Consider the following 12,329-nt stretch of genomic DNA (forward strand, 5'->3'; position numbering starts at 1 on the left):
ATCTGCGAGCGCCTTATGGTCCGCGCCGGTGTGATTGAAATGGCGCCTGTATTCAGTAAAGAGGAGATGCTACATACGTACCGTGTTACATTGATTCATTACAAGTCCCTTTGCAGTGCGGGGTCGCGTATTCAGGGCACTGTCGGACCACTGTGTCATGATCTACTAGCTCGTGCATATGGGGCGCTGGTCCACGTCCGTGCACGCATTTCTCAATTGATGCAGCGCAGGTCGTTGCTACGAATGAAACGAACCGTCATGTAATGCCTAATGTCTTACGAATGAGTTTCTCGATATGCTTCTTCTGCCTGTGCGAGGCACCGAAGATTGCCGCCTAGTTTGTTCACCGTCTCGACGTATTCTTCTTCTTCGACGCTGTCATAGACAATTCCACCTCCTGCTTGAAGATATGCGACGCCATTCTTAAAAGTCATTGTGCGAATTGCGATGCAGACATCCAGATCATCTTTCGCAAAGTCAATTCGTCCGACGGCTCCTGCATACACGCCGCGGCGCTCTTGCTCCAGCTCTGAGACCAGCTCTATGGCACGGATTTTGGGTGCACCACTAACAGTGCCTGCTGGGAAGATGGAGCGGAGTGCGTCAAACTTGCTGCAGCTTGGTCGTAACTGGCCCGTGACTCGTGACGTTAGATGGATCACATGGCTGAATTTTTCTATGTTCATCAGCGACTCGACACGCGTAGTGGTGGGGTCGCAAACCCGGCTCACGTCATTGCGTGCGAGGTCCACGAGCATAATATGTTCGGCGCGGTCCTTTTCAGAGTGAAGAAGCTGATGGCCTAACTTCAAGTCTTCTTGCGGCGAATGCCCACGACGCACCGTGCCAGCGATTGCATGCACGGCTACTTTGCCACGCACCACTTGGCACAAAGTTTCAGGACTTGCTCCCACGAGCTGCGCATCGCCACAGTCGACATAGAACATGTATGGACTGGGATTAATTCGTCGTAGATGGCGGTAGCAGTTGAATGGATGTAATTGTGTTGGGCAAGCAAGACGCTGCGACGGCACAGCTTGGAAAATCTCACCCTGCAGGATGTGTTTGCGAAGTTCTGTGACGAAATGCTCGTAACCTGCTTTTCCGACATTGCTCACGGGCTGGCCATGGGGTCCGATCTTGCCCTGCTCAGGCAAGGGCGTTGTATCCTGCAAAATCGTTCGCACCAGGCTCTCGACCTTGTTCGAACAGGCTGTATAGAGAGCGTCGATGTCTGCCGCATCTTCTGTCACATGCACGTGCGATACACAGTACACGGTTTGGAACACATGATCAAAGATGACGACCGAGTCGCACAGCAGCATTACGCACTCAGGAATTCCCAGTGGATCACGCAACTCCCGCTTCGTCTTTGGCTCAAAATGCTGAATGCAGTCGAATGCAATATACCCAACCGCACCACCTGTGAACATGTCGAGCTCCGGCACGGCCACATACTCGTATGATCGCATCCGTTTCTCCAGGTGTGCGAGTGGATCACCTTCGCAATCTAGTCCAGGTCCTGTGCGCAGGACGTCACGCGGCTTTACACCCAGGAAACTGTACCTCCCTAGACGCTCTCCAGTATTTACACTTTCCAGCAAGAAGCTCTCCTGCCCGACCTTTGCTCCGTCAGACAGGCGCAGGTAAGCCATGACCGGCGTGAGCAAATCTGCAGGGATCTTGGTATAGACGGGAATGATCCTGCCAATCTGCGCATGTCCCTCTTTCGTGAGTGCCTCGCGAACCACCTCAAGAGACGGTGCGATTAACATATTGCTCATATTGGTGCGAAATTATGGCACGAGTCGAGCGGAGTTGTTCGATGTGGCTAGTAGGCTTGTGTTGCAGGCAGGCGCGTGTTGCTTCAGCCACCGCTATCGCTCGCGAACGCTGCAGGCACATTCGCTCCACTGTCGAACGACCACGTGGCTTTCACATTCATCTGCCATCGCACCCACCGGCGTTCCACCGCTTATTCGATACGCTCCTGTCTCGGCTGCAGCACGCGACAATGGCGCCTGGGCTAAACCTGCCGCCGCCGACGCAGGGCTCTTCGTCAGAAGACTTGCACCTGATTTCGACGTCCAAAGTCGATGGCGAGATTTTTCCCACAGGCGGCGTCGTGTACCCACCGCCAGACTTGCGCCCGATCATCGACAAAACGGCCGAGTTCGTGGCTCGCAATGGCGTTGCGTTCGAGGCCAAGATCCGCGAGCAGGAGCGTTTGAATCCGAAATTTGCATTCCTAAATTCTGGCGATGCATACCACACTTATTTCCGCCTCCAGATCCGCGCGGCCGCAGAGAGAAAGCACGATGCGCCCGGTCCGGCTGACAAGGATCGCGCCGCGTCGGCTGTGCGGGCTGCATTGCTGGCAGACAAGTCGAACACGGCGAAGAAAACTGAACCTGAGCGTCCGCTTCCGCATGAATTCTCGCTTGAGTTTCCTAGTACAGCGGCTGTGGATCTGGAGGTGCTGAAGCTCACAGCCCTCTTCACTGCTCGTCAGGGGCAGGGATTTGCTTCGCGGCTCATGGCAAGAGAGTCGCGCTCGTATCAGTTTGAGTTCCTACATCCAAAGCACCCACTATTCAGCTACTTCCACCTCATGGTGGAGCAGTACAGGAGTATCATGCAGCCTTCGAAAGAGCGCATCGAGCATATTCAACAATGTGCAAGCCGGCGTCGTGGTCCAGGCGCGGGTGGTGCTCGAATGCATGTGCTAGACGAAGTGCGGAAACGTGCTACATGGACGAAATGGGACGAGGACCGTCGGCAGCAGGAGCATGATGAGGAGGCTCGGCAACGTGCTCTATTTGATGAAATCGATTGGCAAGACTTTTGTGTTGTTGGTGTGGTGGAAGTGACGACGAATGATGCCAGTGCTGAGCTTCCACCACCTCGGTCTCTGTACGAGATGCAAAGTATGGTCCTTACTCACAAGAAAATGTCGGCATTGCACACGGCAGAGAGGAGTGAGAGCAACGAGCAAAAGACCTCTACCGAGGCATCCACGCCAGCAACGAGCATGGCAGATCAGCACAATGCTACGCCTGCCGGCTCGTCGCACCACGGATCGGCTGGTGCCGACGCAGAAGCAGCAGGTCCAAGCTCGTTACCCGCGCATGATACTAATACGCCGACGTCAACGGAGGGTACACGAGCTAGCGTCGTCCGATCCACAGCGCAAGGTCCTGTCAAGATCCGCCACGACTATGTTCGTGGAGCGCGTCCGGCACCATCGACTGCGCCAGCTACGACTGTGTGTCCTGTGTGTGGTGACACCGTCGCTGTGAATGACATGAGTGAGCATGTCCGTATCGAGCTCTTGAACCCAAAGTTTCGCGAGCAGCGCGCTCAAATGGAGCAGCGCCGACAGGAGCAGGCCAGTCTTGCGGCCGGCGCAGACCCGAGCCATTTTCTTCGACAGTTTGCTGGTGCACGAACCGACATCTTTGGTGTGCGAGCGGATGAAGAGGCACAAGCACGACGTGAGGCGTCAGAACGTCGTCTGGCGCGTGAAAAGGAAAAGAATGTGTGGGATGGACATCTCAATAGCAGCAAGACGGCACAGGATGCTCGTGCACGGTCGGGCGACATTGATCAGCAGCTTGCGCAAATGCGTGCCCGACCAGCTCCTGCCGCAACGACAGCGACGCCTATTGGGCCGCAAGTGCCTAGCAAGCGGCCCACAGAAGAACCATTGCCGCCGCAGCCACCGAGTAAGCGACGAGCTGACGAACGACGCGAGGAAGGTGCGCCGAGATATGCCGAGCAGGAATGGCTCGCGATGTACCCGCATCCCATCACGCTTCGAGTCCATGTGCCAGATGCGACACATATCGCACCAGCGTGTGACGGTCACGTCGAAGAAACATCGGGCCTTTCTCTCAGCACGACCATTGGTCAAGTGCGCGATCGGATTCTTTCCGAGACACTCGGTAAAGCTGTAGGCGCGTCGAAGCTCAAAATGTGGGTTCAGGGCAAGCCGGCGACACTGCGACAGTCGCTAGCGTATTGGAATTTGATGGATGGCGCTCATGTGGAGATGAGCCTGGCTAAATGATGATATACAATGGGGCTGGGGGAACAGGGAAGGGGACTTGGGACACATGCGGACTGATTTGTGTGAGGACGCGCCAGTGTGTGGAGAGAAGCAAAAATCTGATTATGTGCATGTGTAATTATGATCGATCCATAGAGGTAGAGAGGTACCCAACCAACAGTGTGTCGTCGCGTACGGATTCTTATGGCATGGTCCCAAGATGGATGTAAAGTCTGAGCTGGCGTTTTCGCTGAGCTACCCGGTGCAGGTGTCGGTCGTAGGCTTTGTTCTAGCATTCATGTTGGCACTTGTTTTCCATCAGTGCTTTACAGCTGGGTATCACTACCCACTGAATCGACTCAATTTTGTGCTACAGATCCTGTCGTCGATCCTCCTCGTCATATACCAGGCCGTCACACTAGGGGTGAATTTGTCGGAGCTGAGTCAGTTTTCAAAAAACTGGCCTTTCATGTTCCCCTACATTGCCTACCGGCTCCCTCGTCGCGATACGTGGACTTTGGCCCAGGTGGTGTTCTTCATCATCCTCGAGAGCTTGATGGCTCTGCTAGCTCATGTACGTTCGGTATCCATTTTTCTCGTGCGCTTATGCAGGCCAATTATATCCAATTTCTCATGCTGATCTTCCCATCGAAGCTAGAGCGAAGTCTTATTTTCTGGATGCTCGGTCCGATGGCACTTGTTCAAGCAGGCATGTTCTTTGCTGATTTTGCGAAATTCAACGACTTCAAGACGATTGATTTGGCAGATGCACTTGTCAATATCTGTGACGCCTCTCTGGCTCTACTGTATACGTCTGGTCTGCTTATCTGGGGTGGCTTTGTCAATTGGCGACGTGCATGGCGCACGGATGGATCGACAGCCGCTTTCGGCATCGCCGTGCTTGTGGTGGCCGTGTGTAAGACTGTGGTGAGTTTTGTCCACATTGCCTACGATCGCGCGTACTGGATTCGCCTTCTGTCAGCCACATTCACAAATTGGCAATGCTGGCTCGGCGTTCTGGTGGTGGGTGTCGGCGGGCATGGGGATTGGCGAGTATGAAGACCGTATACGTGCGAGGCGGAAGAAACACACTCTTCAAACCAAAAAGTCCCGTGCAAAGAAACGACGCTCTGTGTCTCATACGGAGGCGCCAAGACTCTCTTCTGATACGGCCATGCGGCATCCCAGTGAGGTCGGGACGCGTGAGATTCCGTCTTGTTCGGCCGCGGTGTCGGACCAGTCACCGTCCGTGTCAAACACGGACTCGGCCCCATTTACCGTTCGCCTTCTACGAAACTTGCTATCGAGTGCGCCACTCGCGATCCGACGACGCTATGAACATCTTCGCAACACGCACAATCGAGCTATTCGCGACGCAGCATTGTCACAGGCGTCCGTGTATGCGCGAGTCATGCTGCCAGCAAATGTGAGTTTCGTGGCCGGGTCCGATCTAATGCGGCGCTTGTTGCTTAAAGATAGAACTGTGTATGATTAAAGATCAGGGAATCGCTCGCGAATCAGTTGGTGGAGCTTGGGCCAGATCTCGTTGCTAGTGCTCCCGGCCATATCTACAAGAAGAGGAAGCGACTCATCGTATGGGCTCCGTAGTGCACGGAAGTGCTGGATCATCGGCTCCGTCTGTGTATGGAAGGCATCGATGCGCTTTTTAAACGTGTCGGGATTGTCGTCTTCGCGCTTCTCGAGCGGCTCGCCCGTGAGGTCGTCGAGTCCCGGCGTCTTTGGCGGGTTGAATGATAGATTGTACACACGTCCCGAAGGCATGTGTGTCCAGCGCTGGAGAATCCGTTGTAAAATCGCCGACTCGGGCACCTTGAGGTTCACCACAAGAGACAGAGGACAATGCGCGGCGTAGAGCTCTTCGCTCAGTAGCTGGGCCTGGCCCTCTGTGCGCGGAAAACCATCGAGGATCCAGTGCGTCTCGCGCATGTCGTGCAGCTTTTCAGCGACCAGTTGCATCATAGTTGCGTCAGGCATGAGACGCCCAGCACGGATCGACTCGGATGCTTGCTTGCCAAGCTCGGTGCCGTGCCGGATGTGCCACCGGAGCAAGTCGCCAGCGGTAATGAAATGCACACCAAAATGCTTCTCAATACGAGCGGACAAAGTGCCTTTGCCCGAGCCTGGGCACCCGACCATGAGCATGCGCAGTCGGCGCTGCACCGTTCCTCCCCGCATTGTCGTTCTGCTCGCTCCGGTAGCTATTACTGTGTGAATGAGTGGGATGTGTGGAGGAGGGAAAGAACGTCGTCAGTTCGACTGGGGTTCGGTGTACGTGCGTGCAATTTTCGATTGTCGTAGAGAAGCTGGAAAGCGGGACAATGACGACTCTGTTCACTGTTCGAACCAGCTTATGATCGCCTGAGTGCATGCCGCTAGGGAAAGAGCGCACAGCGCCCAGCCCTTGCGACAGCTGCCAATCTAGCTACGGTGAGAGCGGGGGGAGGCGAAAGAAGGGGGTGCGTCCGGGTCCTGCAAGCCCGAAGCAGGTCGTGTAGTGCCCGTACTGTATGCATGCGAAAAGAGATATAGCCTCAATAGCCTGTATGGTGGTGCAACTATCTATATCGTTTGCCGGGAGAGATCTTAGTGGGTGGGGTGGTCATGACTTACGAGTCCTGCGGTGCAAATGTCAGCGGCTCAAACGGATAACCATCGGCCATGTAGTGCTTCGAACCGCCTTCGACCCAGTGCAAACGAAGCGCATGCAAAAAGGCTGAAAGTCCCTCCATAACACACAAGATCGCAATGGTCAAGACGAACCAGAGCGCAAAGGCAAATACCGTAGCAAACACGCCCAGCACGCCCGTCATGCCAAAGACCGTCTTGATCGTCATGTCCCACAACACCTGAGACAGCTGAGCATGAGCAAGCGAGAGAGCCCACAGACGCAGGTACGACGCCGTGTTCGAAATGCAGCCAAGGCAAAACTCGATCGTGTGAATGATCTGATGGATCACAACTTCGCCCAGCTCGAATTCCTCCTCCGACTCACCGTCGTCGCCGTCAGCGCCGCCATCGATGAAGTCTGACTCTAGCTCACGCTCAGCCTCGTCGACGTCATTTACACGCTGCTCGCCGCGCGAGGAGCCTACTGTGTGGTAACCCGCGCCTTCGCGGTGCTTGTGCTCCCGGTATAGCAGGTATGGCTTTGCGACAAGCATCCACGGCACACACACCATGGCGACGAGGAGAAGGAGGGACTGAACGGATGCCTGGCCCGCATATAGCTGTTGCTCGGGATCGACGGCACCTGGCTTGAGGAACATGTAGATGAGCATGTTCAAAAGACCAGGTGGCGAGTTGTGCAGGTTGTTGCCGTTCGCATCCTTCGCGTACCAGTCTGTTGACCATTTGTAGATGATCGTAATGACCAGGTAGCCGAAGAGCGCCTCAAGGAAAAGCATCTGCGGCACGAGCTCGGCCCAAATCCACGTTGGCCGCTTGAAGTGCAAGTGGTTCGGCACGTTGAGCAGGAGCGCAAACGTCATGTGAGCGACGCCCAGCACAATCGACAACTTCATCTTGAACGAGTTGGTGAACACGAGGTTGTTCTCCGCACCGTGCCAGCTGGGATCGAGTCCTATCGGGTACACACGACCGTTTGGCTCAGCTGTGAGTGTGCCATTGGCACGGGGCCACTCCCAGCCGCTGTGGAACAGATGCATGCTTCGACTAAAGATATCGTTGTAGATAAGACCCGTAAAGATGGACGCGATGCCCATGAACAAAATGATATAGCGGCCATAGAAAAACATGGATGAAATCTCGTCCAGACGCGTGCGTTGGAGCTTGCGCTCGTACAGCACCATTGCCCCGGCCATCAGCGACATGAGAACGCCATGCCCCACGTCGCCAAACATAACAGCGAAAAGGAATGGGAACGTGACGACCGTAAAGAGACCTGGGTTCACTTCCTGGTATCGCGCATGGCCATATGCATCGATGATGGCTTGGAATCCTTCCGTCACCTTGTTCGTCCGCTGGAACGTCGGCGGCGTCTCCTTCGTCTGCATCGTCTGCATGACCGACGACACATGTGCGCCAGTCGACTCAGTCGCGCGGCGGAGCGCCAGCTGCACGGTGGCGAGCTCGGTTGTGGGCGCCCAGCCCTCAGCAACCAACGTCTTCTGGTTCACCTCTGTCTGGAACAGGTTCATCGTACTGTACACGAGCTTCTCGCGGCGCACGAGATCTTGCCACGCCTCGATGGATTCCGCCACACGCACGAGCTCTGTGCGCCGCGTCGCATTCGTAGAATACAAAATATTCTCGTGGTCCTCGATGCGCTCAAGGACCTGGTGCAGATTCTCCCTGCACTGCGTTGGATCACTCGCAACCGGGTACAGCGTACCGCCCATCGACTCACAGATGCGGCGGATCTTGGACAGGATCGTCGAGCCGTGTGCAAAGATCACAAACACATTCTTGAAGACGGGCTCGTCGCGCGCTGGGTCCTCGAATGCCTGCTGGATCTCGGCATAGTTCATATACAGGTTGCCACGCAGGGCTCGCCAAAGCACACGCTCCAAGGTCGCCATCTGGGTGCGTTCGATCGTACCAGCGACAAACTCCAAGTCCACAGGCGCTATTGCTCCCATGTTGCGCACGCCTGAGCCCTGGCTCGTTAACAGCGGCGCATGTGCCTCGTCCTCGCGCCCTTCCTCATCCATGCTCACACGCACATGGTCTGCATCGCTGGCCGCCGCTGGTGGCGACTCTGCGTGCTGGAAAAACACTTCGGTCTCGCGGATCACATTCTTCGCCTCTTCGAGCTCGAGCAGACGCTTCTGCAGCGCATCATGGCTATGGTTCATCTGCGTAACGCGCGTCTCGTGCTCTTGCAGGCGCCGTGCAAGCTCTTCGAGCCGCAGAGGCCCATTCATGCCATCGTCCGCTGTGAGGAATGGGATAGCACTTTCCAGTGCGCGCGCAGGAATGGCCTCGCGCTCGAGCTGTGCTTGCAAGAACTGGATCCGTCGATCCATCTCATCGAGGCGCCTAATGTCTGCCACGAATGTGCGCTGGAATGGCGTCACGTCAGGGTTGAGATCTCGGAACTGGACGTTGCCAAGTTCGCCCAGCTCCGTCACTGTAGCATGGACACTCTCCGACGGAATGTACAGCTGTATCAGTGACATGCTCGCCGAGCGAAACAGGCCTTCTTCTTCGCTCATGGCGTTGAAATATGCACCTCGTCGTCCACCCGCTTTGTGTGTTTCGTACCGGCTTGGACTGCGTTTGTCGACGTCTCCTACACGCCTCGCCCGCTGGACCTTCACTGCTTATTCATTCCCACACCTCGTCCCCATCGAGTGCCGGGCCCGTCGACCTCGGCCGAGAGACACGTGGGTCATGGATCCTCGTCACCCGCTGCCACCGACTTGCCATTGGCGCCCACATCCATACACACCTACACATGTGACGCATCCAGTGGCATGCGCTCAGCCAAGGCGATGTCCTCCACATCACACCACCGCAGACCATGCGCCTCGGAGCGGACGTGCTCCTGGCGGCCGTGCTTGTGTGTGCGGTGCACGCATGGTCATTGTTCCCACGGAAACGGTTCAAAGAAGAAGGATTTTTACGTGCAGGATCGCTTGGACTCGAGGATGTCCGTGGACAAGTGGCAGCTTGGGGTTACTTCCGTGACGACCGATTCCTCGATGCGTGGATTGTTGATGCATCGCGACAGTCGATGACTGTCCATGAATGGAACCATGCGAATTTCTCGTTCCATTCAACTCCCTCCGCTCATATTTCCGTGCCCAGTGACATGCGCATTGCCAATGCGATCCTCGCTGATTTTACGTACGATGGACGCACAGACGTCTTGGTCATGGCTTCGTCCACGAGCCGAGCGAGCCCGCCCCTCTCCATGTTCTTGTGGCCGATGCTCCCTGACGGTCAACTTGGCGAACCCATATCATTGCCTGCCTCGATGGATGCACAGCCCATGAGTGTCGATGCCGCAGGCTCACTGCGTGGCGACCTCCTAGGCCATGCACACTCTTCGCCCGATACCCTGTCTGTATGGCGCAATGTAGATGGACAAATGCGTCTCGAGACGCCCGTCATGAATGGTCATATTCCTCCGTGCCGCCTCGCGCACCCACACAGTTCGGCGAATGTCGACATGAATGGCGACTGCTTGGCAGACCTGTTCCTTGTGTGCCAGGGAGCACGGGCAGGACAGCTTACGTACCAGATCTGGACCGCGCGTGCAGACACTCCCATGGCATACGACCTCGCTCGCACAGGTGATCTTCCCCCAGGCGCAGGTGCTCTGTCTTTCGCAGACATGAACCGCGATGGCACTATGGATGTCGTGTTCCCGTCATGTGATCGTTCTCAATGCTACATCAATATTGCGTACAATGAACAAATGCCTCTGTGCTCGCAGGAGCGACGCGGTACCCTCTTCTCGTCAGGCAATCCAATGGCACCAGAGCGGTGCCGCGATGCACTGCGCCTGTGTGAGCCCGACGCGTCGTTCGTGCTGGACATGTCGACAGACGCGACGAATTCGCGTTTCGCCCGCCTGCCTGTGCAAGACCTGACAGGAGATACACGCATCCTGCTGACAGATGATGTCGGCACATACCCGCAGCCGGTGCCTGTGCGCATTGGTGACTTTAACATGGACGGATACCCTGACTTGGCGATCCTGACTGTGCCTCGTGGCGCATTGCATGGTCAGACACGCGTACATCTCTTGGAGAGCGTGCGGTGCAAGAAGCATGGCTCCGTCGGCTGCACGGCCTCAAAGCCTGAGCACCGCACGTTCCGGCGCGTGCCCAACACGGTGTTGGACCAGGAAGCGTATGTGCGCAGTGTGTCGTTCGTGGACCTGGACGAAGACGGCACGCTTGATTTCGTGTTGCAGTCACTCCCACCAGCAACGACACGCACATCTGATGCGCGTGTTCTGTCGTTTGTGCAAAACAATTACTTCCATGATGCCTTTTTTCTCAAGACACTCACACTCAATGCCGCTTGTGGCGCGCGGTGTGAGCGGGAACATGAACGGGCCTATTCTCCATGGGGCGGATCCCTCCTTGGTGCTTCGTACAAGTTTGCTGTTCTGGATCCCAACGGCGTGCGTCGTGCCCAGCAGGTGGCGCAGCAGCCACAGACCGGGTACAGTGCACTGACACCACCGTATGCCTTCTTTGGCCTTGGCCGGACGAACAATTATGTGGAGTCGCTCTTTGTTGGAAGCACGCTGCGTCAGGCAGATTCTTTTCTTGTACTAGAGGGAGTGATTCCCAACAGCGAGGTCATCGTCATTCCTACAGATGAATCGCCAGATGCATGGAGGCGCGAGTTGTTCCTGCATCCTGCAGACTGGATCCCGTTTGTAACAATGGCACTCGCTGGACTCATTGCCCTCCTCAGTCTAGTTGTGTTCATGCTGGATCTGAACGAGAAGCACGAAGACGAGCGCGAGAGACGGCGTGCTGTACATGCAATTAATTTTGACGCCTTGTAGCTGTCCGTTTCCTTATACAGCGATGCCGCTCGGGTCGGCTGGTCTGTTTCGTCGAGACGGGCTGGCATATTTCTCTCTCGATCTCTATCTATATCTTTCTCCACAATCATTATCATGACAACTGACCCGATCTTTGACGCCACACTTAGTCAGCAAATGATGGTTCTGTTAGTTAGACCCTCTTGTCACCTTGCCTGAGACCAGCTTGTGTAGCCACCATCTGCCTTCCACTCCCTCTGTCTTATCTTGAGTGACTCTAGGTGGCCGGCATGGCACCGGCAGCCGAAGAACCGGTTCAAGCTGCCAGTAACGGCCGCTGGAACTGGCTGCTCTTTGTGCTGTCATTGCCTCTGTGTATCGTGCTTCTCGAGCATGTCGTACTTCCCAGCATGACGCGCATCGTTCTGCAAGGTCGTCTCTCTGTTCGTTCCATTAGTCTGTGGCAAGGTATTTCTGACCTTACATGGCATGTGAGAACCAAGGCACCTTATGATGTAGTCGTGCGTATTTCGCGCATATATTTCTCCATCCATTGGCCAGGCATCTCGATCCGCTCCATCGATACCAAACACCATCGAGTCCAGTTTATAACGTTGCATATTGATGGCACGTCGTGTGAAGTGTCACGAGCACAGCCTAGCCTGCGTGAGGAGCCACAGGTCAATTTGTGCCCAGCATCGAGGAAACAGATGGACTTATCCGCCTCCCGCTCTGCTGTATCACCCGAATTATCGCCATCGCCATCACCGTCACTGACCCCTCCCACGTCTG

General features: G+C 55.7%; 6 protein-coding genes across 6 annotated transcripts; 3 read left to right on the forward strand and 3 right to left on the reverse strand.

Annotated features, from left to right (window-relative positions):
- Positions 1-275: 275 nt before the first annotated feature.
- MGL_0538 (uncharacterized protein) lies at positions 276-1,784 on the reverse strand (the record flags this gene model as incomplete). The annotated part of the gene is made up of 1 exon (XM_001732711.1): positions 276-1,784. The coding sequence occupies one exon, from the start codon at positions 1,782-1,784 to the stop codon at positions 276-278; it is 1,509 nt and encodes a 502-aa protein (XP_001732763.1).
- A 230-nt stretch (positions 1,785-2,014) lies between these two features.
- MGL_0539 (uncharacterized protein) lies at positions 2,015-4,069 on the forward strand (the record flags this gene model as incomplete). The annotated part of the gene is made up of 1 exon (XM_001732712.1): positions 2,015-4,069. One exon carries the CDS (start codon positions 2,015-2,017, stop codon positions 4,067-4,069), a length of 2,055 nt encoding a protein of 684 aa, XP_001732764.1.
- Positions 4,070-4,346: 277 nt separating this feature from the next.
- MGL_0540 (uncharacterized protein) lies at positions 4,347-5,107 on the forward strand (the record flags this gene model as incomplete). The annotated part of the gene is made up of 2 exons (XM_001732713.1): positions 4,347-4,622; positions 4,661-5,107. 2 exons carry the CDS (start codon positions 4,347-4,349, stop codon positions 5,105-5,107), a joined length of 723 nt encoding a protein of 240 aa, XP_001732765.1.
- Positions 5,108-5,539: 432 nt separating this feature from the next.
- On the reverse strand, positions 5,540-6,211 carry MGL_0541 (uncharacterized protein; the record flags this gene model as incomplete). Its single annotated transcript, XM_001732714.1, has 1 exon — positions 5,540-6,211. One exon carries the CDS (start codon positions 6,209-6,211, stop codon positions 5,540-5,542), a length of 672 nt encoding a protein of 223 aa, XP_001732766.1.
- Positions 6,212-6,675: 464 nt separating this feature from the next.
- Positions 6,676-9,243, reverse strand: MGL_0542 (uncharacterized protein; the record flags this gene model as incomplete). Its single annotated transcript, XM_001732715.1, has 1 exon — positions 6,676-9,243. One exon carries the CDS (start codon positions 9,241-9,243, stop codon positions 6,676-6,678), a length of 2,568 nt encoding a protein of 855 aa, XP_001732767.1.
- Positions 9,244-9,551: 308 nt separating this feature from the next.
- MGL_0543 (uncharacterized protein) lies at positions 9,552-11,558 on the forward strand (the record flags this gene model as incomplete). The annotated part of the gene is made up of 1 exon (XM_001732716.1): positions 9,552-11,558. The coding sequence occupies one exon, from the start codon at positions 9,552-9,554 to the stop codon at positions 11,556-11,558; it is 2,007 nt and encodes a 668-aa protein (XP_001732768.1).
- Positions 11,559-12,329: the final 771 nt, after the last annotated feature.

This window comes from Malassezia globosa, assembly GCF_000181695.2.
Source record: "Malassezia globosa CBS 7966 chromosome Unknown mgl_sf_1.1, whole genome shotgun sequence".
Taxonomy (NCBI): domain Eukaryota; kingdom Fungi; phylum Basidiomycota; class Malasseziomycetes; order Malasseziales; family Malasseziaceae; genus Malassezia; species Malassezia globosa.